The sequence below is a fragment of the Castor canadensis genome, chromosome 18 (assembly GCF_047511655.1).
Source record: "Castor canadensis chromosome 18, mCasCan1.hap1v2, whole genome shotgun sequence".
Lineage (NCBI taxonomy): Eukaryota > Metazoa > Chordata > Mammalia > Rodentia > Castoridae > Castor > Castor canadensis.
In genome coordinates this window covers 14104726-14129563 of record NC_133403.1, presented here as the reverse complement: position 1 = coordinate 14129563, position 24838 = coordinate 14104726, and the positions used below count along the sequence as shown (strand labels likewise).

General features: G+C 43.3%; 1 protein-coding gene and 1 pseudogene across 1 annotated transcript; both read right to left on the bottom strand.

Moving 5' to 3' along the window:
* Nucleotides 1-9208: 9208 nt before the first annotated feature.
* LOC109684334 (uncharacterized) lies at nt 9209-24149 on the bottom strand. The gene is made up of 7 exons (XM_074060814.1): nt 23863-24149; nt 23482-23737; nt 23140-23263; nt 20231-20439; nt 19171-19241; nt 18777-18881; nt 9209-10561 (listed from the first exon to the last, which is right to left on the bottom strand). The coding sequence occupies exons 1-7, from the start codon at nt 24048-24050 to the stop codon at nt 10387-10389; spliced, it is 1128 nt and encodes a 375-aa protein (XP_073916915.1). The 5' UTR covers nt 24051-24149; the 3' UTR covers nt 9209-10386.
* On the bottom strand, nt 9217-9496 carry LOC109684335 (small ubiquitin-related modifier 2 pseudogene; annotated as a pseudogene).
* Nucleotides 24150-24838: the final 689 nt, after the last annotated feature.

Sequence of the window (24838 nt, the reverse complement as noted above, 5' to 3'; positions counted from 1 at the left end):
TTAAATTTTGCATTCAGGGTCCTTGTTGAAACCTGCTGCGTCAGGCGGATGCTTGGACCCTAGCTAGCTAGAAAATAAACCTCACCTTATGACTTCCTTTGTCTCGAGTGTCCTTTGTCCTCTCAGAAGGTGGCCGGCCTCGTACCCTCACAGCTGGAGGCCCCAGAGAGATCGGCCCCTCCCTGAGAGGAACAAACGGCCTCCAATACCGAGGTTTAATTGGGAAAGACCGTGGAAGGAGGATTGGCCACCTCCATTTGGAGGGACCTGGGGTCCCCATCTGAATTTGGTTGGGAATTCTCGTTGAGTGGAGGGAAAGGGTTACAGCCCTGGAGGCTTCACTATTGGAAGTCATGGGAGACGTCCCCGACAGTTTTCTAGATACTTACGATCATCCAAAACTGAACCGAGAGGATATTAATCACCTGACTAGATCTATAGCACAAAACGAAATTGAAGCAGCAATAAAGAGTCTCCCAAAAAAGAAAAGTCCAGGACCTGATGGATTCTCTGCTGAATTCTATCAGACATTTAAAAAAGAACTAATACCAGCCCTCCTTAAACTGTACCATGAAATAGAAAGGGAAGGAACACTGCCTAACTTATTTTGTGAAGCCAATATTACTCTCATCCCAAAACCAGACAAAGACACCTCCAAAACAGAGAACTATAGGTCAATTTCCTTAATGAACATCGATGCAAAAATCCTAAATAAAATAATGGCAAACTGAATCCATCATACATCCATGACCAAGTCAGGGATCAGGGGTGTTCAACATATGCGAATCCGTAAATGTAATACAGCACATTAATAGAAGCAAAGACAAAAAACACTTGATCATCTTAATTAATAGATGCAGAAAAAGCCTTCAACAAGATACAACACCACTTCATGATAAAAGCTCTAAGAAAACTAGGAATAGAAGGAATGTACCTCAATATTGTAAAGGCTATATATGACAAACCTATAGCCAACATCATACTTAACTGTGAAAAACTGAAACCATTTCCCCTAAAATCAGGAACAAGACAAGGGTGCCCACTATCCCCACTCCTATTCAACATAGTACTGGAATTCCTAGCCAGAGCAATTAGGCAAGAAGAAAAAATAAAAGGAATACAAATAGGTAAAGAAATTGTCAAAATATCCCTATTTGCAGACAATATGATCCTATACCTTTAAGACCCAAAAACTCCTAGATACCATAAACAGCTATAGCAAGGTGGCAGGATACAAAATCAACTTACAAAAATCATTAGCTTTTCTAACAAACTGAGAAAGAACATATGGAAACAATTCCATTTACAGTAGCCTTAAAAAAAATCAAATACCTAGGAGTAAACTTAACAAAGGATGTGAGTGACCTCTATAAGGAGAACTACAAACCCCTGAAGAAAGAGATTGAGGAAGACTACAGAAGGTGGAGAGGTCTCCCATGCTCATGGATTGGTAGAATCAACATAGTAGAAATGGCTATTCTACCAAAAGCAATCTACATGTTTAATGCAATTCCCATCAAAATCCCAATGACATTCATCACAGAGATTGAAAAATCTACCCTAAAGTTCATTTGGAAACAAAAGAGACCACAAATAGCCAAGACAATACTCAGCAAAAAGAGCAATGCTGGAGGTATCACAATACCTGACTTCAAACTATATTACAAAGCAATAGCAATAAAAACAGCATGGTACTGGCACAAAAACAGACATGAAGACCAGTGGAACAGAATAGAGGACCCAGACATGAATCCACACTACTATACCCACCTTATTTTTGACAAAGGGGCCAAAAATATACTATGGAGAAAAGATAGTCTCCTCAACAAATGTTGCTGGGAAAAGTGGTTATCCATCTGCAAGAAACTGAAACTAGATCCATGTTTATCACCCTGTACTAGTATCAACTCAAAATGGATCAAGGACCTGAATATCAGACCCGAAACTCTGAAGTTAGTACAGAAAGGAGTAGGAAACACTCTGGAAGTAATAGGTATCGGCAAAGACTTCCTCAATAGAACCCCAGCAGCCCAGCAACTAAGAGAAAGAATGGACAAATGGGACTTCATAAAATTAAAAAGCTTCTGCACAACAAAAGAAATGGTCTCTAAACTGAAGAGACCACCCACGGAGTGGGAAAAAATATTTGCAAGCTATTCATCAGACAAAGGACTGATAACCAGAATATATAGGGAACTTCAGAAACTAAACTCTCCCAAAATCAATGAACCAATAAAGAAATGGGCAACTGAACTAAACAGAACTTTCTCAAAGGAAGAAATTCAAATAGCCAAAAAACACATGAAAAAATGCTCACCATCTCTAGCCATAAAAGAAATGGAAATTAAAACCACACTAAGATTCCACCTCATCCCTGTTAGAATAGACATCATCAAAAACACCACCAACAATAGGTGTTGTCGTGAGGATGCAGGGAAAAAGGAACCCTCGTATACTGCTGGTGGGAATGCAAGCTAGTGAAACCACTCTGGAAAAAAATTTGGAGGCTTCTTAAATGAAAAATGAAAAAAAAAAAAAAAAAAAAAGATTTCCCTTGCCAAAAAAACACAAAACACTTCAATGTAATTGGATACTGCTATGGAATAATATATGCTCCAGGATATTGTTAAAAGAATAGAGCAACCAGCCAGACATCAAAAAAAAAAAAAAAAAGAATTATTCGTCCCTGTTTGTAGAAAAAATTGTGGCCCATCCAAAAGCATAGCTTTCTGGTTACATGAAGCACTGTTTCTAACTGTTTCAGCTTCTAGATCAGATTAGTACTTCATGTTTTAGATAATTTGTGAATAATTCTTGAGGAAAACGCATGGGATGGTGAACTCTATTCCTGAGAAGGAATGGACAGATTTCAATTCTGACTGGTCAACTATAGACCCTTCCTGTAGGTCATGAGTATAATGGCATCCAGTAGGAGTCACAGTTATTGTTTCTAACTAGTAATGCTGTCAATGTCCAATCAGCTCTACTCTAATGAACTAAACTGGAACATGTTGAACCCTCTCCTAAGTCTTCTTTTGTCTTTGTAATTTATGAGTGTCCTCTTCCATGCTTTCATTTCTCTGGTTCTTCCTTAACCCTACATATTCATCTAAGCATGGACCACACTCACAGGTTATGCTACCATAGCTGATATATAGGGCAAGAGAAAGAAGTGTGCTTCATAGCAAGGAAAATGGGTTGTATAATAGTGAAAGGGAATACTGGTTCCCTTTCTGTTTTATTTGAAAACGTTCACCTCCCGCAACTTTATTGGAAACCCTGATTTCCAATAAAGTCTCATTGTGAACAATTTTGGCCCCAATGTAGCTTAAAGACTCTGTTTCTCTAGACTCATCCTTTCAAGTAATTATATATAGAGGGGGAGTACTTGGGCTCCTCCAGAAATTAAAGCATTAGCAAAAGAATGTAGAAGCCCTTGAGAGGTTGTATATAGCTATCAGAGATAGTTGCCATATCATATCAGACTTAGATTACAAGAAAACATCTCCATTTGTTTCAAAAGTGTTACTGTGCAGTATAAGTTTATCTCATTCATACATTGAGCATTTGTTTTTTTTCTGTTAAGGGGGGTGCTATGGTCTAAATATGTCTGCTTGAAAATTCACACATTGGAAACTTAATCCCTATTATAACCCCGTCAGTAGGTTAGTCCTGGAGGCTTCTCTCTTGTGTACCACCACCTGGTGTTGTAAATATTAGGCCCAATAAAGAGTTCTCCTGAATGAAAAAAAAAAAATCTAAACATAGATCTGCCATATGATCCAGCAATCCCTCTCCTGGGGATACACCCAAAGGAATGCAACACAGGCTACTCCAAAGGCACCTGCACTCCCATGTTTATTGCAGCGTTATTCACAATAGCCAAGTTATGGAAACAACCAAGATGCCCCACTATTGATGAATGGATCAAGAAAATGTGGTATTTACACACAATGGAATTTGTCCCAGCCATGAAGAAGAATGAAATCTTATCATTTGCAAGTAAATGGATGGAACTGGAGAACATCATCCTAAACGAGGTTAGCCAGGCTTAGACCAAAAATCGTATGTTCTCCCTCATATGCGGACTTTAGATCAAGGGCAAATACAGCAATGTTGTTGGACTTGGATCACATGACAAGGGGAGAGCACATATGGGAGGTATGGGGATAGGTAGAAAACTCAAAACATGAAAGCGTTTGATGCTCCCACTCCAGAGGAACCAATACAGAAACCTTAAAGTGACAGAGGTCTACATGAGAAGGATCAGGAACCAGTGTAAAGATCAGTTAGAGATGAGTCAGCATGGGTTGTAACACATTTGTACATGGAAGCAATGCTAGGAATCTCTCTGTATCGTTATCCTTATCTCAACTAGCAAAAACACTTTGTCTTTCTTATTATGTTTATGTCTTCTCTTCAACAAAATTAGAGATAAGGGCAGAACAGGTTCTGCCTGGAAGCGAGGGGGGGATGGGAGGGAGAAATGACCCAAACAATGTATGCACGTGTGAATAAATGATTTAAAAAATTTAAAAAATAAAGTAAATGTAAAAAAATTATTACTCTGCTCTACTGCTTCTTTTAAGAAACAGGTTTTCAAATTTATTTCAATCAGGTCTCACTAGGATTCAGGCATTCAGGGGATAACACCTGGCTCAGACCAGAAGAGAAAAAAAACAAAAAACAAAGGGAGGCTACAGTCTACAACAAAAATCTTAAAATTTGGGTAGCTGAAAATGACCTTAGCCTGTTACATTCTGTCATAAATAAAATCTGGGATTTAATTCTCTCTTATATTACATGGGTCTATTAATAAATGATCTTTTTATAAATTGTTTTTATATAAAAAATAATTCTAAGGTTGATTTCTTTCTGTTTTTTTCCCATACAAATATAAGGTTCTAAGTTAAAAGGTTTTATAAGTTAATTTCAATAACTAACATATATATAATCATACAGATATGGTATTAATGATATGGTTTTTAAAATAAAAGGATAAAAAATACTTTTAAATAAAACAAAGATAAGGACAAGATCCCCCGGGGGATACAAAATAAGTTGTCATAAAGGTACAGAGTAAGTTATCATAAAAGGATGGAGCTTATAAATAAATGCTTATGTAAGTGATTGAGTTGACTAAAATCCAGTTACATTAAAGGTTTTGTAAGGTCAAAATTTAATGTACTGATGTTAAACTAAAACTTATTTCTCTAAGCTCATAACAATAAGTCTATCTTAAAAATGGTTTTTGTTTTGCCAAGATAACTGTCAGGAATTTTTGAGGCTACAGGTTAATCCACAAATTTGTCAAGACCACAAGAGTTTATTAAAACACAGAGAGGTAAGAGGCAGCTGAGCACAGGGAGTGCTGCTGCACTGATATGAGGGTTGAGACAGATTTACCTATGTAAAACAAAGTGAAAAAAAAAAAGCCAAGGTGCACCTTCCAGATAGGATAAAAAATAAAAGCTCGAAAAGGAGCACTACACTGAACGTCAAGACCTCCAGTTTTTATTGGAGTCAACAGGGTGGAGATGTTAGTCCTACTCCTTCCACATGGCAGGCAGAGGGAATTTTTGGCCTGAGGTGGCCAAATTGGACCTGTTATTTTAGGGTGGCTCCATTGACTATAGGTTGAGGAGATCCTGCTAAATGTCATAGCCATCTGTTCATGTCAACAATCTGGGATTCGACCCCTTATCAACATCTGAGCCATGATTCTTGGTCATTAGGTTTCCTAACTCCATGCTTCGTCCCCATAAATATTTACCTGTGTTCTCTGGTGATTTTTGTCGGGGTTTTAACTACTAAAGTAACTGAATCATGTTCATTAAAGGGTTGGTTTATGTTGGGTTTAACAGTGAGGACAGCCATGTTAGAACTAGACCCCTTCCCACCTTACAGATGGCTTACTAAAAACTCCCCACTCAACCCCAAAGACTGACAAAGAGACATTTGTTAACTGTTATTTTGCCGGATGGATGCCAAAGCCAGTTAGGCAGACAGTGACCTAACTACAACTTATCTTTCTTGGTTGCCCAGCAACAGTATCCCTTAGTGACCTTCCTGGTACTTTTCCACTAGCCCTCTATATCTAGCCCAAGCCTGTGTATGGCAGTGGGCTCCAGCTCTCTTGCTGGAGCCCTCATTCTGTGACCTATGTATGCATACTACTCAGGCAGGAAATGTTGTCACTAAGATTTTGCTTTTCCATACTTACTATTCTTATGAAAGCTCTGTCATCAGGTCATGCACTCACAACCATACCACCTATCTAGTGTGCTCCCATGGTAATCAGCATATCTTCTTCAACCCCACTTACCACCCTCAGGAGCAATGCCAAGTTAATTCTACTCAGTTAAAAAAAAAGATACTGTCTGGATAAAAAATAAAATGTCCAACCATTAAAACCCCATTAGAGGGGCCCTTTTGTTGTCTTGTCTATCCCCACTACAGTTAAAGTAGCAGAGATTGTTCCTTGGATCCACCACAGTGGAGTCAAGCCAGCTTCTCTCAAGTGGGAATGCATCCCTGGTCCAGCTTCACCATGTAAGATCACCCTCTGGAACCTGAACAGCCTCCCTCATCAGTATGACTCCGCTTCCCAGGAAACAACAGGGGACCTAGAAGGGCAGGATGACAGCTCTGCTCTAGTCACCACTGGAAGCTGACTAGTGTACGCATGGCAGAAGCTTGAGAAGTCAACTCTCCAATGGGACAAATGGACTGTTTTCCACACCAGTTGTTTCACTGTAATGTATTGTCACTCCTTGTCTGTATCTGTTGCTGTAGTCTTCACCATAGGTTTTGCAAAAACTGCCCCCACTGACTGGATTTACAATGAAAGGCTTTTATTAGCTCTCTTCTAACTCAGTTGCACCCAGATGTTTAACCCTGATAAACCAGTGTCATTGCTCTTTGATACATGTGTGGCCATAGACCAAGATGTATATAAAGGTACAGTCTATGGCTATGGGGGCCTAACTTGGGAGAGAGCCTGTGCATCCAGTGAAAAGTGTATGTGCAGGAGAGACAACTCTTGGTCATGTGGTGGTGTGGGTTCTTATTATTGCCCTTATTGGGGTTGTGTCTCATGGGCCACAAGGAAAGGATAAAACACGCAGCCCTCCTTCACAAGGGGACAGCTGCCCCAAACTGCACTCCTGGTACCTCTAATCCTGTAAATTTCACTGTACTTAAGCCATCTGATTGGAAGCGGGGACATATAATTGGCAATCAAAAAGATGACAAATGGCCTCCTGAACAAATCATCCAATACTATGGTCCTGCCACTTGGGCAGAAGATGGATCTTGGGGCTATCACACCCCTATATATATGCTCAACTGTATCATCAGACTGCAGGCTATTGCTAAAATTATAACAAATAAAACAGCCAAAGCTCTCGATTTGCTGACGCTCTCGATTTGCTGACAAAACAAAGCACTAAGATGTGCATGCCATCTATCAGAACCACTTGGCTTCAGACTTTTTGCTTGCTTCTGAAAAAGGAGTTTAAAAAAAATTTAACTTAAGCGACTGCTGCTTACAGATTGATAAAAAAAAAAAAAATCAGACAAAATGAGGACGCTTGCCCATGTCCCCGTCCAGACTTGGAGAGGATGGGATCCCAATGACGTGTTTGGAAGATGGTTTTCTGCCTTAGGTGGATTCCAAACTCTCATAGGGGCAATAGGGCTAATCCTAGGAACATACTTAATACTGCCCTGTCTGGCTGCCCTGGTGCCACTGGGTCTGTGTCGGCAGAATAAAATGTTGCTTCCTGCTAATCTGCCTCAGTGTTCCATCTCTCAGCTCGTAATTTCTCACAACACATGTAGACAGCAATTTGGGGAGGTTAGCTGGCATCTACACAGTAGTTATTTCACATTAACTCCTTTGACAGAAAAGACCTAACTAGTTGATTCTCACACCTTGGACCAGATCAGTACTTTTTTTTTTTTAATTCTTGCACTTTTTTTTTCTTTTATTCATATGTGCATACAATGTTTGGGTCATCTCCCCCCACTCTGCAGATCAGTACATTTATGTGCCTGTCCTGGGCCTCGGTCTACACTCACGCCCCAGGCTCATGTTTTTGTTTCTTTCTTAGGGATTTAGGGATTTGCTGGGGATTGAACCTAAGGCCTGGAGCATGCTAAGGACAGGCTCATGGTTTTAACCACCACCTGTATGTCCAACGCTAAATCACTGGCCGTTAACTACTGATGTCAGTGTAACCTGTCCGATCAAAGCAGAATTCTCAGTCTCCCTGCCCGCTACTCCCAGTTCACACTCTGCTAAATGGTACCACAATCTACCCAGTCACTCAAAACCAGATGCCCTTGCCCTTTCCTTGCCAATTTCTTTACTAGGTTTCAGCATAAATTTTACCTACTCAAAGATCTTCCTTGATCATCCCACTCTATACATCTCTAGTAGAATGCATTACAATTTGTAATCCTGATTTACACACAGAAGAGTACAAGATGTATAAGCCCCTTAGGGACAGGGATTATAACTGCTTGGTTGGTTGGCTGATTTTTAAAACAAGTTTATTTAAACCATATGCTTGACTCGAAGGGAAAACTACCATTCTTTTTTATTTAAAGAGTAATTTACCCCTACTTAAAGACCGATTGCTCTACATTAACAGCTATATACAAAAAAAGTTATAAAATTGTCCTTGGTTTTTACATGCAAATAAAAACATTAAAATTTTCCAATCAAGGGCTAGCAGAGTGGCTGAGAGGTAGATCTCCTGCGTACCAAGTGTGAGACCAGAGTTCAATCCCCAGTACTGCCAAACAAAAAACAAAAAACTGCAACCAAAAAAGATATGCAATTATTTTTATGTTATTGGAGACTTTTTTCTTCAAACAGTGAAAGCAAAATAACTTACTGAAATATAAAGACAAAAGCTAAATGAGTGTGACACTGATGGAAAGGGGGGGATATTTTCACAGAACCAGTATTTTTCCCATCCCATTGCCTTTTGATGTTTATCAAAAGATACCATTAGGCATTTAATGGGAAAAAAAAGACAGAAAAGCAATATGCTTGTGCACATACACCAGTTAATTTATATACAGCAAAGGAATGGGGAAGGAGGAAATGAAAGAATAAACTATACTGTCAGGAAGGGGTGGAACCGAATTGCAATTTTCTAATTGAGAATGTATCCTTGAACAGAGTTCTGGAAAGAGAACCCCTTTTTAGTAGACACCTCCTGTCTGCTGCTGGAATACATCAATAGTATCTTCATCCTCCAGTTCCAACTGTGCAGCTGTGTCTGTTTCATTGATTGGCTACCTGTCAAATCAGAATGTGACCTGCCTTACTGATAAATCCTGCTGTTCACAATACACTTTCCTTAGTTTGCTAAGTGGTATATGCCTCTTAAACTGCACCACAGCACCATCCTGCCTCGTCACCCTCAAATTAATATGATTGTTGTTCTGTCTTGACTCCTTCCTTGGGCTTTTCGTCGGCCATGGAGAATCTGCTCAGCTGTCACTTCACAAAAGAGGTACCCGATCCACAGCGAACAAGCACACAAGCAACACCACTGACTGCTTGGTTTATTATCTCCAGTCCCAAGGAAGGTATAGGGCATACACCATGGCTCAATGAATACATCTAATGTCCAGTAATCATCAAGCATTTATTCTTTTTTTTTGCAGTGCTGGGGCTTGAACTCAGGGCCTACACCTTGAGCCACTCCATCAGCCCTTTTTTTGTGATGGATTTTTTCAAGATAGGGTCCTGCAAACCATTTGCCTGGGCTGGTTTTGAACCTCAATCCTCCTGATCTCTGCCTCCTGAGATGCTAGGGTTACAGGCACCCACATGGCATCCTGCCATCAAGCATTTATTTAGTGAGGACTTAACAAGCATGTGAGGTGACAATAAGTCACATTATCTTTGAAATTCCTTAGGGAAGGACCAGTGGAAACTGACAAGGCCTGCTCACTTTCCTCCAGGGAAGAAGATATCAGTTTATAAAACCACCCACCAGATAGTCTTGTGTTTGGGCCAAGTGTAGAAAAAACACAGCAGACTTGCAACTCAAGTGAAGAGAGGCCCAAAGTGGCCAGAGAGTCACCAAAAGAAAGGAGAGCATACCCCCTAATACCCCCATTTCTCTTTCAAAGTGTACATCTGAATTGCCATGTTAGAGTGCAAGCAAGTGGACGTCACATGGCGCTGAGCCAGTCACCTACATCACAGGCTCAGACCCAGGTGGCTCAGGCTTGCACTCCCCAGTGCCCTCTTCTGGTCAGAGGGAGCCTGTGGATCACACAACTCCTGGGGACCCCAGTACAAAGATGTTATCTCCATGGGAATTTTATTTATTCCTCATGCCGTGATCTGTAGGGAAGAAGTTACTGGCTCCTCTTGGGGGGCATGGACTCTGCGCTGCCAGGGTCATTCTCTGAATCTTCTTTTGGTCTGGATACAGGCTGGAACTTGAGTAGGACAGGTGGGGTGAAGATGGAAGCCTTCACACCAGGGGATGGAGTCCCACCGGTGTTGGGGGATCCACTACAGGCTGGAGTCCTACATGGGAGAGAGATGACACATGCCTATGAGGTAGAACACTAGTATACAGGGCCACCAAATGTACACGTGACAAAATCCCTAGCCTGTAAGATGGCTCCCAAGACAACACTACTTCCAGAAACCTCTCCCATGGAGCATATTTAAGGCTGTTCATTACAGCAATGTTTGTGACTGCAAAATACCTAGACCCAATCTAAATAAATGTTTATGAGAGGATAGCTAAAGGAACCACAGTACAGTTATTCAATGGACTATTCTGCTGCTGTTAAAGGAATGAGGAAGGTGTTCCTCTGGTTCATTATGGAAAAAAAAAAACAAGCCGGGCACTAGTGGCTCACGCCTATAATCCTAGCTACTTAGGAGGCAGAGATCAGAAGGATCGCGGATCAAAGCCAGCCTGGGCAAACAGTTCATGAGACCCTATCTTGAAAAAACTCATCACATAAAAGGGCTGGTGAAGTGGCTCAAGGTGTAGGCTCTGAATTCAAGCCCCAATACCAAAAGAAAGAAAGGAAAGAAAGAAAAGAAAAAACCAAGTGGCGGAGAATACATGAAATATGATCTTACTTGGGTTAAAACAAGTAGTGTGTGTGTGTGTGTGTGTGTGTGTGTTTATGTATTCTCGTTTTGTTTTGATTTAGTTTTTGTTTTTGAGACACTCTGCTATGTAGCCCGAATTGGTCTCTAAATCTTGATCCTTCTGCCTCTGCCTCCCAGGGGCTGGGATTACAGGCCTGAGCCAACATGTATAGCCATGTGCTTTTTTCTGCATTGTGAACTTTTTCACATGGAATATGTTCTGCTTTTTAAAGGTTTTTTTTTTTTTTTTTGAGGTGCTGGGGATCAAACCAAGGGCCTCACATATGCTAGGCTCTATCAACGAGCTACATCCTCAGCTCCTAAACTCTTTTGAGGGGGTAGGGAGGATGAAACTGGAGTTTTCAGCTTCTAAGTTTTTTTTTAAAAACCAATTAAAAATAGCCCAGTTTAGCTAGTGCTAAACCAGCAATCCTAGCTACTATGGAGGCAGAGATCAGGAGGATCATGGTTCAAAGCCAACTTGCGCAAGTAGTTCAAGAGACCCTATCTCGAAAATACTTAACACAAAAAAGGGGCTGGCGGAGTGGCTCAAGTGGTAGACTACCTGACTAGGAAGGATGAGGCCCTAAGTTCAAACCCCAGTACTGCCAAAAATAATTTTGCTGATATCAACCATGACAGCACAGCTCACTCAGAAAGCAAAATGCACCAAGAGCCTAAAAATTGTCTCCATCAGTATAAGTATTTCAATAGACAAGAACAGTGGAGTAAATAATGTTCCAATTATACAATGGAGTATTGTGTATAAGTTATTATTGGTGAGCCTACAGATATTTTTAATGATGTAGGAAGAAATTCACATGCTACAGAGTTCCATGCAATATAACTGCCTGATAGGACCCTCCCAATATCAATTCTATAACAGACTGCAATATGTGTATCCTAGAAAGAAGCCTACACTGAAACAGAAATCTACCAATGGTGGTAATTTCTGGAGGTGGGAATAGGAGTAATCGGATGTGTCTTTTCTATGTAGGTTTCCATTTGTCTACAGTAAACCTATGACCTTTAGATTTTGAAAAAAAAAATCTCTTGTTAACTGTTCATACTTTCCCCTTGTGATTCCACTGCAGGGAATTCATCTGAAATTCAGGAACAGCTTTATACATACCGACACTAATCCCAACACTAGCTACACTTAATGGAAAACTGAAAGCTAGTCTTGTATCTCCCGATGGAGTGAAACAGTCAGAGCAGCACATACACTGGACCACTGGATCCACTAAGAACTAGAAGGGCATTGCCCCAGCCAATGGAGTTTATGTTCAAAATGGTTCAGAAAATGCAACTCCCTTAATAAAGGGACAAAGGCAAGATTTTTTTTTTAAAAAGTGACATTGCCTAATTAAATCACAACTTGATAAAATTATGCCTCGAAAACATAATGACAGGGTTGGGATGTAACTTCATGGTAGAATGTTTGCCTAATATGCAGGAGGCCCTGGGTTCAATACCCAGGGCCATAAAAATAATTACGATAATAATGATGGTGAAGACCACAGCCCCACCTGGTGGTCCCAATTTCTATGATAGTCTGACGGTGCTCAATGTTTTATTTTGAGGCTGGTGGATTGGCTCAAGTGGTACCTGCCTAACAAGCAGTTCAACCCTCCAGTACTGCCAAAGAACAAAGACAAAAAAACAAGAAAAACAAGTTTTACTTTGAAATTTTGCTTCCTATCAACATTGTAAAAAAAAATAAAATAAAATAAAGCAACCTCTGTCACTCAGCAATCAGTCATCTTCTCACTCCCTTCCATCCCCTTTCCTTTTCATCTGTCAAAAAGTGTGGAAGCCTATAGCTTCCACTTGGGTTTAATTTATGAAAGTGCATGATAATGTCTGACCATATTTGCAATTTTAACAGTCACATAATATTCCATAATTATATGAATGCATATTTAATCTGTTTCCAGATTCCCTCTTTTTAACTGATGTTTCATAAACAGAATTTTTTTATTCCTTATTTCCTTGGGGGCAGTTTCCAAGGTTCGAAACACTGGATTAAAAAATTTGACAACTTCGGGCTGGTGGAGTGGCTCCAGTGATAAGAGTACCTGCTTAGCAAGCGTGAGGCCTTGAGTTCAAACCTCCCCCCAAAAAAAACAAAAGAATTTGAGAATCTCTATAGTTACTGGTATGTTTGAAAACACTGCCTTTCAAAAGGACTAGGTCAGCATGGCACACACTTGTAATCCCAGCACTTGGAAGACTGAAGCAGGAAGAATAGGACTTTAGTGAGACCCTATCTCAAAAAACAAAATTAAAAAAAAAAATTTTTTTTGCAGGACTGGGGTTTGAACTCAGGGTCTTTGCACTTTCTAGGAAGGCACTCCACCACTTGAGCCATTTTGCCAGCACTTTTTTGTGTTGGATATTTTCAAGATAGGGTCTTGAAAACTATTCGAACTACAATCCTCCTCATCTCTGCCTCCTGAATAGCTAGGATTACAGACATGAGCCACCAGCTCTTGACCTGAGTTTTTTTCCATTGCTGTTTTTGTTTTTTGAGACAGGATCTTGCTGTGTTGCCCAAAGTGGCCTGGAGCCAAGTGACCCTTACACCTCAGCCAAATTGGAGACGGGAGTACAGGTATGCACAACCATACCCAGTTTTTTGTTTTGTTTTGTTTTTTATTTTTTGCAGTACTAGGGCTTGAACTCAGGGCCTACACCTTGAGACACTCCACCAGTCCTTTTTTGTGATGGGTTTTTTTTCAAGATAGGGTTTCAAGAAGTATTTGCCTGGGCTGGCTTCAAACCGAGATCCTGCTGATCTCTGCCTCCTGAGTAACTAGGATTACAGGTGTGAGCCGCCACCACCCAGCTTGTTTCTCTTTTTATTGTAGTAAAACACATATAAAATTTAGCAATTTAACTTTTTTCTTTGCAGTGCTGGGGATCAAACCCAGGGTTTGTGCATGTAAGCACATGCTGTACCAATGAGTGCCCTATCTTAACCACTTTTAGGTGTACAATTGGGAAGCATTAGTACATCCACAATGTTATATAACCATCATCACTATTTCCAGAACTTTGTCATCACTCAAAAACTTGCATGTTCTAGATGAAGAAGTGGAATTATTTATTATGTGTCCTTGTTTGTCTGGCTTATTTCACTTATTCTATTGTATGACAGTATCACGTTTTTTTATTCATCTTGGATACTCCTGGGTTGTTTCCATCTTTTTGTTTGTTTTGTTTTGTTTTTGCAGTACTGGGGTTTGAACTCAGGGCCTACACCTTGAGCCATTCCACCAGCCCTATTTTTGTGATGGTTTTTTTTAAGATTGAACTATTTGCCTGGGCTGGCTTCAAACCTTGATCCTCCTGATCTGCCTCCTAAGTAGCCAGGATTGCAGGCGTGAGCGACCTGTGCCTGGCTGTTTCCATCCTTTGGCTATTGTGAATAATGGTATATGAACACTCACAAACAAATATCTGTTCCAGTCACTGTTTCCAGCTCTTCTGGATATATACGTAGCAGTGGAACTGCTGGGCTCTACTGGAACGCTATGCTTTGAGAAATCGGAAAACTGATTTTCACAGTAGTTGTACCATTTTTACAGACTTTTCATTGCTGTCATAAATACTTGAGAAAAACAATTTAAAAGGAGTTGAGATTTATTTTGTGCTTGTGATTTCAGAAGTTTCAGTCCATGGTTAGCTGACTCCATTGCTTTTAGGCCCATGACAAGGCAGAGACATCATCATGGAGGATGAGCATGGTAAAAGAAAGCTGTTTTCACTCGCAAGTAAATGGATGGAACTGGAGAACATCATTCTGAGTGAGGTTAGCCTGGCCCAAAAGACCAAAAATTGTATGTTCTCCCTCATATGTGGACATTAGATCAAGGGCAAACACAACAAGGGGATTGGAGTTTGATCACATGATAAAAGCGAGAGCACACAAGGGAGGGGTGAGGATAGGTAAGACACCCAAAAAACTAGATAGCATTTGTTGCCCTCAATGCAGAGAAACTAAAGCAGATACTTTAAAGTGACAGAGTCCAATAGGAGAAGGGGACCAGGAACTAGAGAAAATGTTAGTTCAAGAAGAATTAACTTAGAAGGTAACACACATGTACAGGAAAGCAGTGCAAGTCAACTCAACTAGCAAAAACCCTTGTTCCTTCCTATTACTGCTTATACTCTCTCTTCAACAAAATTAGAGATAAGGGCAAAATAGTTTCTGCCTGATAGCGAGGGGGTGAGGGGGAGAGGGAGAGGTGTTGGATAAGGGAGGGGGGGGAGAAATGACCCAAACATTGTATGCACATATGAATAAAAGAAAAAAAGAAAGAAAGAAAGCAGTTCATCTCAGAGCAGCCAAGAAGCAAAGAGAAGGAATAGGAAGGGTCCAGGGCCAAGATTTATCCTTCAAGGCATGCCCCCAGACCTCTACTTCCTCTAATTAGGCCCCACTTTCCACAGTTCCACTACCTCCCAATAGTCTATTCAAATATTGAATACATCAATGGATTACACCATTAAGTCAGAGCTCTCATATCAAATTTTCTCTGGAAATGCCCTCAGAGACACACCCAGGTGTGCTTTACTAATCTCCTAGGTGTCTCTCAATTCAGTCAAGTTGGCAATCAAGATTAACCATTATAGCCAGCCACTCAGGAGGGTTCCAATTTCTCCACGTCCTCATACTTGTTATTGTCTGTCTTTTTTACAGCCATTCTAGTTGACATGATGTGTTATCTTACTGTGGTTTTGATTTACATTTTCCAAATGACAAATAATGGTGAGCATCTTTTCCTGTTTACTGGACATCTATATATCTTCTTCAGAGAAATGTCTAGCCAAATCCTATGACCATCTCTTAATCAGTTTGCTTTCTCATTGTTGAGATGATTTATAAGTATTTTCTCCCACTGTAAACTGTCTCCTCGCCTCTCTCCTTCCCTCCCCTCTCCTTCCTTGCCTCCCCTCCCCTTTCCTCTTCTCTCTCTAGACAAGGTCTTGCTATGCTACCCAGGCTGGACTCCAACCAAATGACCCACCTTAGTTGCTGGTGCTAGATTGACTCTAGGGCCTTGAATATACTAAACAGGTCCTCTACTTCCTTATTCTCTTTCTTGTCCTTCTTCCTTTTTGAGATAGGTCTCACTATGTAATCCATGCTGGCCTCAAATTCTCAATCCTCCTGCCTCTACTTCCTAAGTACTGAGATTACAGGCATGTGCCACCACGCCTACCTACTCTTATTTTTCAAGTGATGAAAATGTTTTAAAATTGGATAGTGGTCTCTCTGCTTCCAGTTTCCACCTGGTCATACCATGCCCCCTTTTGTAATCCCTCCCCCCAACTTTTAATAAATTCCATTACACCCAAAAATAAAAATAAAAAATAAAATTAGTGCCAGGTGCTGGTGGCTCACACCTGTAATCCTAGCTACTCAGGAGGCAGAGATCAGGAGGATTGCGATTCAAAGCCAGCCTGGGTAAATAGTTCACAAGACCCTATCTCAAATAAATCCTTCACAAAAAAGGGTAGGTGGAGTTACTCAAGGTGAAGGCCCTGAGTTCAAACCCCAGTACCAAAAAAAAAAAAAAGTCATCTGAACTCTCATTCATCGCTGGTGGGAATGCAAAGTGGTCCATTCACTTTGGAAGATAGTTTGGCAGCTTCTTTAAAAACTAAACATATTCATACCATATGATCTAGCAAACATATTCCTTGGTATTTACCCAAATGAGTTGAAAACTTATGTTCATTTGAAAACCTGCACTTGGATGTTTATGGCAGCTTTATTCATAATTGTCAAAACTTAGAGGCAACCAAGATGTCTTTCAGTACAAGAGTGGATAAATAAACTGTGGTACATCCAGGCAGTGGAATGTATTCAGCGCCAAAAATAAAGCAGCTATCAAGCCATGAGAAGACATGAGAAATGCTCAAAGCCCTGGATTCCATCCCCAGCACTACCCTCCCTTCCCCCTCCAAAAAAAAACCTTAAGTGCATAGCACTAAGTGGAAGATGACAATATGACACTGTGCATGTCAACTATACGACAGTCTGGAAAAAGCAAAACCATGGAGATGTAAAAAGGTCAGGGTCGCTAGGAAATCAAGGGAGGGAAGGATAAGTACACAGAGTACAGATGTGTGTGTGTGTGTGTGTGTGGTCATTCCGGTGTTTGAACACAGGGCCTCACACTTGCTACACAGGCACTCCACTGCTTGAGCCACTCGCCAACCTTTTTGTGTTGGGTATTTCAAGATAGGGTCTCTTAAACTATTTTCCAGGGCTGGCTTCAAACTGTGATCCTCCTGATCTCTGCCTGAGTAGCTAGGATTACAGGCGTGAGCCACCAGTATGCCGAGCCCAGCCATAACACAGATTTTTAAGGAAGTAAAACTACTTTGTATGATGCTGTAATGAAGGCTATAGGTCACTAGCATTGCTCAAACTCATAAATGCAACACTAAGCGTGTAAACCAGAAGCTCTGGATGTTGATGTGTCAGTGTAGTTCAACAAACTCAATAAATGTACCCTTCTGGTGTGGCTCATTCATAATATGGAAGGCTATGCCTATTATGGGATACGACGTACACAGGAATCTCTGTACTTTCTGCTCAATTTTGCAATCAACCTAAAACTGCTCTAAAAAATAAAAATCTATTTTTAAAAAAATTATAGATGTGGTGGCGCACACCTATAATTCTAGTTACTCAGGAGGAAGATATCAGCGGTATCTTGGTTTGAAGCCAGTCCAGGAAAAAAGTTAGTGAAACCCTCCCCACACCCATCTAAACCAACAAACTGGATACTGTGGTGCAGGCCTGTACTCCCAGCTGGTGGGAAGCCATAGGTCGGAGGATCAAGATTGAGGATGAATTTGGCAAAAACATGAAACCCTATCTGAAAACTAAACTAAAGCAAAAAAAGGGCTGGAGGCATGGTTCAAGTGATAAAGAGCCTGCCTAGCAACACAAGGCCCTGTGTTCAAACCTAGCACCTCCAAAAAAATTGCAATGAAACATTTTATATAAATCACACTTTGGAACAATATCCAATGACAAGGGAAACACTTCACATTCTAAAAGGAAAAAGCAAGTGATTAAAACCCATAGTAGTTGGGCGCTAGTGGCTCATGCCTGTAATCCTAGCTACTCAGGAGGCAGAGATCAGGAGGATCGAGGTTTGAAGCCAGCCGGGCAAATAGTTCACGAGACCTTATCTCGAAAAAAAAACATCACACAAACAAAAAAGGGGGGGTGGGGGCTGATGGAGTAGCTCAAGGCATAGGCCCTGAGTTCAAATCCCAGTACTGCAAAAAAAAAAAAACTAAAGTCAGTGAACCCCTGCTTTGCAAAACACAATTTATCAGAGGGCTGTGCCTTGGTTGGTGGTATTCCCTGTCTGTTGGTCCTTTGGGTGGTTTGTCAAGCATTCTCACCTTTACAAGCACTAGGTACCTGTGATTATATTTAGAGTTATTCCTAGAAGTGGAAGAAATATAATGCGGATTTTTCTGGCCTTAGTACATATTAATATGATGCCTGTCAGAGACAGAAGATCCAGATAGGGCAGAGCCAACTAAAACTAGGCCTGGGAGGGGCATAAGGCACAAAGCCTCCCCTGGGAGGCTGACTTACCAGGGGAAGCCAGGGCAGTGGAGTTTGTGTGCATTGTTTCCAGCCAAGTATGAGAAATGAAAGCCTCCGGGGTTGAGGACCAATGGAGTCAGATCAACCATGTGACTACAAGACAAGGCAGAGATAGGATGTCAGCCCTGGGCTCCTCCACAGCCTCACTGTGCAGGATTCCCTTACAGAGCCCAGACTCCTCCCCTGGGAAATGAGGACAATACCCACTCAGTGGCTCAAGGTGAAGGCCCTGAGTTCAAGCCCCAGTACCACAAAAATAAATAAAAACATTGTGGGGAGAATTAAGTGGTGGGGCCAAAACAACAATGGAGTTTGGCTCCCAGGATTCCCTTTGAAATGTTCCTTTCTGTTTTCCCTCAAGCTCATGGTAAATTCCTTGTACCTCTTTGGGTTTGATGATAGGCCATTCCAGTTTAATTTCACTTCAGACCTTGTAATGTCTAATTTCTCCATCTGCAGGAAACAAAGGAAATCTCAGGACAAGTTGAGGAGGGGCCTTCTCATGCAGAAATACAAACCTTACACAAGAACCAGAACTATACGACTTTCATCCATTCAGCAGATACATCAATGGCCACTTGAGCTTGGCATTTTAGGGGTACAGGGGATAGAATAAGGGCTGGCAGCTGACTGAGGAGGTCCTACCCCAGTCCAAGGGGTAGAAGGCTGCCTGGAGGAAGAGGAAGAACCTAAAGTGAGGTGCCCAACAGGACACTGAGGCCAGGCAAAGTAGCTCAAGCCTGTAATCCCAGCTACTAGGGAGGCAGAGATGGGGAGGATTGTTGTTCAAAACCAGCATGCGCAAAAAGTTCAAGACCCCCTCTTAATTGATGACTGGCGCCTGTGATTACAGCCACATGGGGAAGCACAAATAGGATTGGGGTCCAGATTGACCTGAGCAATAAACATAAGACGCTATCTCAAAAACAACCAATGCAGTGCTGGTAGAGTGGTTCAGTGGTAGAGCTCCTGCCTAGCAAGCACAAGGCCCTAAGTTCAACCCCCAGTACTGAAGAAAAAAGATAAACAGGAGCATGGAGGTGCAGGTACTGAAAGCAGGAAGGCAGCATGGGGACAACACCCTGGGGAGAGGTCGGCATGGAACTAAAGATGTGAGAGAAACCTACGGTTTTCCACGTGTCCTTTGGGAGTCCCAGAATCCTGCTCAGTGCACCTGGGTTGCCTTGCTCACCTAGGCTGAGAAGGTGTAGCTTTGTGCCTTCCATGATACCCCCACCCCCGTGACCATTCAATCAGGGCACCCCACTTTTATCTGCTTCATCCATTGCCATTTCACATAAGGCCTTGTCTGCAAAGAGCATTCTGCAGTGCTTTAAGAGCCATGGCTGGGAGCTGGGAAGAGCAAGCCATAGAGGTTGCTCTGAGCAGGGTCCAAAGGCTGCCCCCTCAGGATTGCCTGGAGTGGGGGTGCTCCCACTGACCGGCTTGCTGGACAGCGGAGGGAAGGGGCCAAAGACCCTAGGCATAGTGTAGACAGGGGGTGATGAGGCCACCACAGAGTCCATGGTGGTGACAGGTGGTAGCGGCGGAGGTGGCAACAAGGTTGATGGCAGGCATGGGGAGGTCGCCCGGTCCTGTAAGATGGGTTTTGGTTTCTTCACTTTGAGTTTCCTTCTCCTCTTCTTGGCACCTGTCACAAAAGATACAGTAAGTGCCACCCGGTGGCCACAATAGGGTGGAGGCCAAACATAATAGTACAGTACCTTCACATCATCTCTCCAGCAAGGAAAAGGGGGAGGCCCCCAAAGAGGACCCCAGGACAATACCTAGGGCCACTGTGATAGGTGCCAACATGTACCATCTCACCAATCTCATAGCCCCATAGAGACAGACAGAAACCTCTATCTCTGTTGTACAGACACAGGCAGGATCCATGCTGGGTTGTCTGATTTCAACAGCAGTATTTCATGGGATGGAATGAAGTATCACGGCCAGCAAAGGTTGGGTTTAGCCTGTGCAGGCTACCTGCTGCCTGTTCCCCAAATCACTGTGGGAAGCTGGGTCTGACAACACAGTAGAGAGCATCCAGGCACGGAAGAGGGGTTATGCCTGGCCCCAGGTCCATCACCGGACATGGAAGAGAGGTTACGCCCAGCCCCAGGGCCATCACGGGGCATGGAAGAGGTGCTTTCTTCACAAAGAAACCCAATGGAGAAGGTACAGAGATGGGCTCAGGGAAGGCATCGCTAAGGGACAGGACCCTGTGCCTACCCTCTTTCCACTCTTTTAGGTCTTCCTACTGCATTCAACGAGTCTGACTAATTCTACTACTCAAAGCTGGAGACCATCAGTGAAGTGGGTGTTAACAGACTCTTTATACAGCCCATCAGAACGGTTCATCTACAAAGATAATAACCGGCACCCAGCACTGGCCTGGAGGTTAACAGCCTGTGCTTTCTGGACCAACCCAGACCCAAATCCAAGTCTAGCCTTAGTTACTGACTATGCAACCTTGCACAAGGCAGCTAACCTCCTCATGCCTCTATCCTCTTCTGTGAAACAGGGGTAAACAACCTTGAAGCCAGTTAGAGGAATAGTGGCATGGATGACTCACATGTAGCACCAGGGAAAGCGGGTACCCCTAGTTGAGCTGGACCTCTTGGTGTAATTTAGAAATTACCCCTCCTCTAGTGTAGCGTATTACTGAACACAGCGCACCAGAAGAACTAAGCCTCAATCCAGTAAAGGACTTAAAGTGACTGTTGAAGAAACATAAGCAGAAGGGGGACAAAGCACACACTACCAGCAGACTCCACAACAGACATAAACCCATAAGGTGGGATTCCTAGAGGACAACACAGTTCAAGTAGATGGGGAGACAGAAGAAATGATGCCATTCCACCTCAAAGAGGACTTCAACAGAAGTCATGGATTCTCAATTGCCCAAGGCAAGCCCAGGTTATACCTGCCATCTTCATGTGATCACAACTGTCCCAATTTGGGTGGCACAAATTATATGGTCACCCTAGTGCAAAAGGAACCTAAGAGGCCTGAGGCCCAAAACCAATGCGTGGGCCTCAATGGATCCTGATGTGACAGGTCAAGTGTAGAAAAACACTGGTAGACCATGGGGAGACGTGACTGTGGGATGACTATGTATCACCTAATATTACGGAATTGTTGTCATTTATGTCACAATGGTGACATTGTGATTATGTCACAAAATATCTTTTTATTTTAATCAAGATGCATGCAGTCTGGTAGTATGGCTCAAGCTGCAGGGTGCTTGCCTAGCAAGCATGAAGCCCTGAGTTCAAATCCTAGTGCCACCAAATAAATAAAACCTTTAAAAAAAAAGATGCATGCAGCTAGGGGGTATAGGTGAGTGGTAGAGCCTCAGGTTTGATCCTCATTTATGAAAAACCTTTTAATTAATTAAACAAATGAAGTTAAGATTTGCTAAACATGGTAGTACATGCGTGTAGTCTCAGCATTCAGGAGGCTCATGAGCTCATGACTTCAAGGCCAGCCTGGGCAACATAGCTATACTCCCTCTTAAAAAAAAATGTTCTTTTAATTAAACCAGGCATTGGTGGCCCAACACCTGTAATCCTAGCTACTTGCGAGGCAGAGATCAGGAAGAGCTTGGTTGGAAGCAAGACCCCATCTCCAAAATAACTAGAGCAAAATGGACTATTGAAGGTTTGGCTCAAGCAGTAGAGTGCCTCCTTTCCAAGCTCAAAGCCCTGAATTCAAATCCCATCCCACCAAAAAACAAAAAAAACTTAAAATTAAGATACATTCTAAAGTATTCAGGGTACAATGACAATATCTGAGATTTCTCTTGAAATACTTCAGGAAAAGGAAAGTGGGTACAGACAGTAAAACAAGCATGGCATAGCCTGGGGCTATGGTTCATTCCTGTAATCCTGTACTTCCCTAATAGAAACTTAAACAAGTGCCATGCACTGGTCAGAGACAAGTAGTTCTGTGTCAGTGGCTGAATCACTGAAGTCAGGGATGGCCTGCTACCCTACACACACCACTCCAAAACACCCTTCAATCTGAGTGACAACCACGCTTAGGCTCAAAAAAGGTAACCCTCACTTGCTCAGGATCACAGCCAGGAAGAAGCAGTGGAAGTCAGTCTCCCACCCAGCTAATCTAGGTAAAAGCTGTGCCTCCTTTTCTCCCAGAATTCTGCCTGCTCCAGGCTCTCCATTCCTCTTTGGATAAAACCTAATCCAAGAAAAGCAAATCCAGCCTGGAAAATGGAGGTGGGCACCTCAAGTCACCCTGCCACCCTGGCTTGGCTGATGCTGCAATGGGCCTGCAGAGCTGCCTTGGGCTCAGACTTCCAGGTTCAGTGTGCGCAGAGGTTGAGCCTCACCCTGGGAGTACAGGTGCACACGAGCAATGCGCTTCTTGAGCTGCTCCAGGCGTTGGTGCATTTCTAAGGCACCCATGCTGTTGCACCGGTTCAGTTCCCCCTGTACAGCACAGTTGAACTTCGCCTGTGACAAAAAACGGGGGAGGAAAGGCAAGAGGTAGCCCAAGGGGTGAGTCACCTGTTAGCTTCATCCCCCAGGCTAGGCAGCCATGGGCTCCTGAAGACATTACCTTGCAGCCCCAGCTAGGTCCCACAGTGACCTCCCCACTCAGCCCCTCCCCCCAAGTCCCATCATCAGAGCTCCGCCCTTCCTGGTCCCCACCTCCCCTCCCGCGACCGCACCCAAAGGAAGGAGAGGAGCCCGCGCTGCTCGCACTCGGTCTGCTTGCCCTTGCGCACCACCCTCTCGGCCAGCGCCGGGTTGCGGTCGAGGGTGCGGAAGAGGCGGCGCAGGGCTCGCTCGGTGTAGGTCGCCGCCTGTCTCTCGAAGTCCTCCTCGGAGATGAGCTGGCAGAAGGTCACACTCTGAGGGAACTCGCTGTCGAACTCGTCCAGGACCTCCATCCGAGAGGGACTGCTGGTGATGGGCCTAGATTGCCTGGGGGCGGAGTGGCCGTCGGAGTGGGACTCGGGAAGGTCCTGGTTCGTCGACCACCGCCCGCCCCGAGGATGGGGGTACAGGGGCCATCCCCGAGGATCGGGGCTGGAGCTACAGAAACGCACCCACTCTCTCCCCTACAGCCTTGGTGCTGACGCAGGTACCGTCGCCGAGAGCCGCCCCCCTCCCCCGCCCACCCCAGGCACTGAAAGTGGAGGCAGGGGCGGGGCCAAGCCAATCCTCGTGCACGTGACAATGCCGGCCGTTCGGGGCATGCGCCCTCGTGTCTTCGACGTGGAGAACGAGGCCCCATCCTAGGATCTCTGCCGGTGGCCACACAAAGGACATGGTCATCGCCTGGTATCTAACAACTCCTCTAAGGCACCCACCCCTCTTCCAACCTCCAGTTCCCCTTCCCCCTCCCCCACTCTATTTCTCTAGTCTGCAGACTTCCCCCTCACCAAGGCAATGCCCATAGGACTTCATTCTTCTTCTAACTCCTCTAACTTCACCCTCTTCCCCTCCAGCATAACAACCCCCTCCCCAACCCTATCCTTTCTCCTCCCCATCACAACCACTTCACTCTACTCACTGTCCCCTTTTCAGTGTCCTTTTACTCTTGCCCTTCTGAGTTTCTGAAGGTCCTATCTTCACCATACCATCTTGTAAAATCTTCCCTGCCTCTTGGTCCTGGTCAGATTCCAGAACTATCTTAACCAATGCAAATCGTTTCAGGTTCAGGCTTCCCTTGAGCTCTAGGCCCACATTCAGATGTCCGCTGGGGACTGTTCTTGGGCATCTCACCCTGAAATTCTAGAATGGCTTCTTCCTCCTCTGCTTGGTCAGCAGCTAAACCCACCGTCAACCCAGCCACTAAAGGTGTATTCTGGACTGCTTCCTGTCTTTCCCTTCCATCAGCCCTGAGGTCCATGGAGTGATTCTGAGAAGGCTACCAGATTTTTGCTGTCTGCAGCCAAACCACCAGCCCTCTAGGTCCAGGCACTTCCTCCTGCTTGAAGCCAGGACATAAGGTGGAAAGAATCTAGGAGGACAGGGTCACTTTTGTGCATCTTGCTTTAGAGTGCAGACAGGCTCAGTCAG

Bases quoted from the DNA above. Each gene is read 5' to 3' on its own strand.
- LOC109684334 (XM_074060814.1), bottom strand. From the start codon at position 24,050: ATGGGGCCTCGTTCTCCACGTCGAAGACACGAGGGCGCATGCCCCGAA. The intron at 20,440-23,139 runs GTGAGGCTCAAC...CTTTTGTGACAG, and splicing joins TGTGCACCTGTACTCCCAGG to GTGCCAAGAAGAGGAGAAGG. The intron at 18,882-19,170 runs GTACAAGGAATT...CTTGTCTTGTAG, and splicing joins CTATCATCAAACCCAAAGAG to TCACATGGTTGATCTGACTC.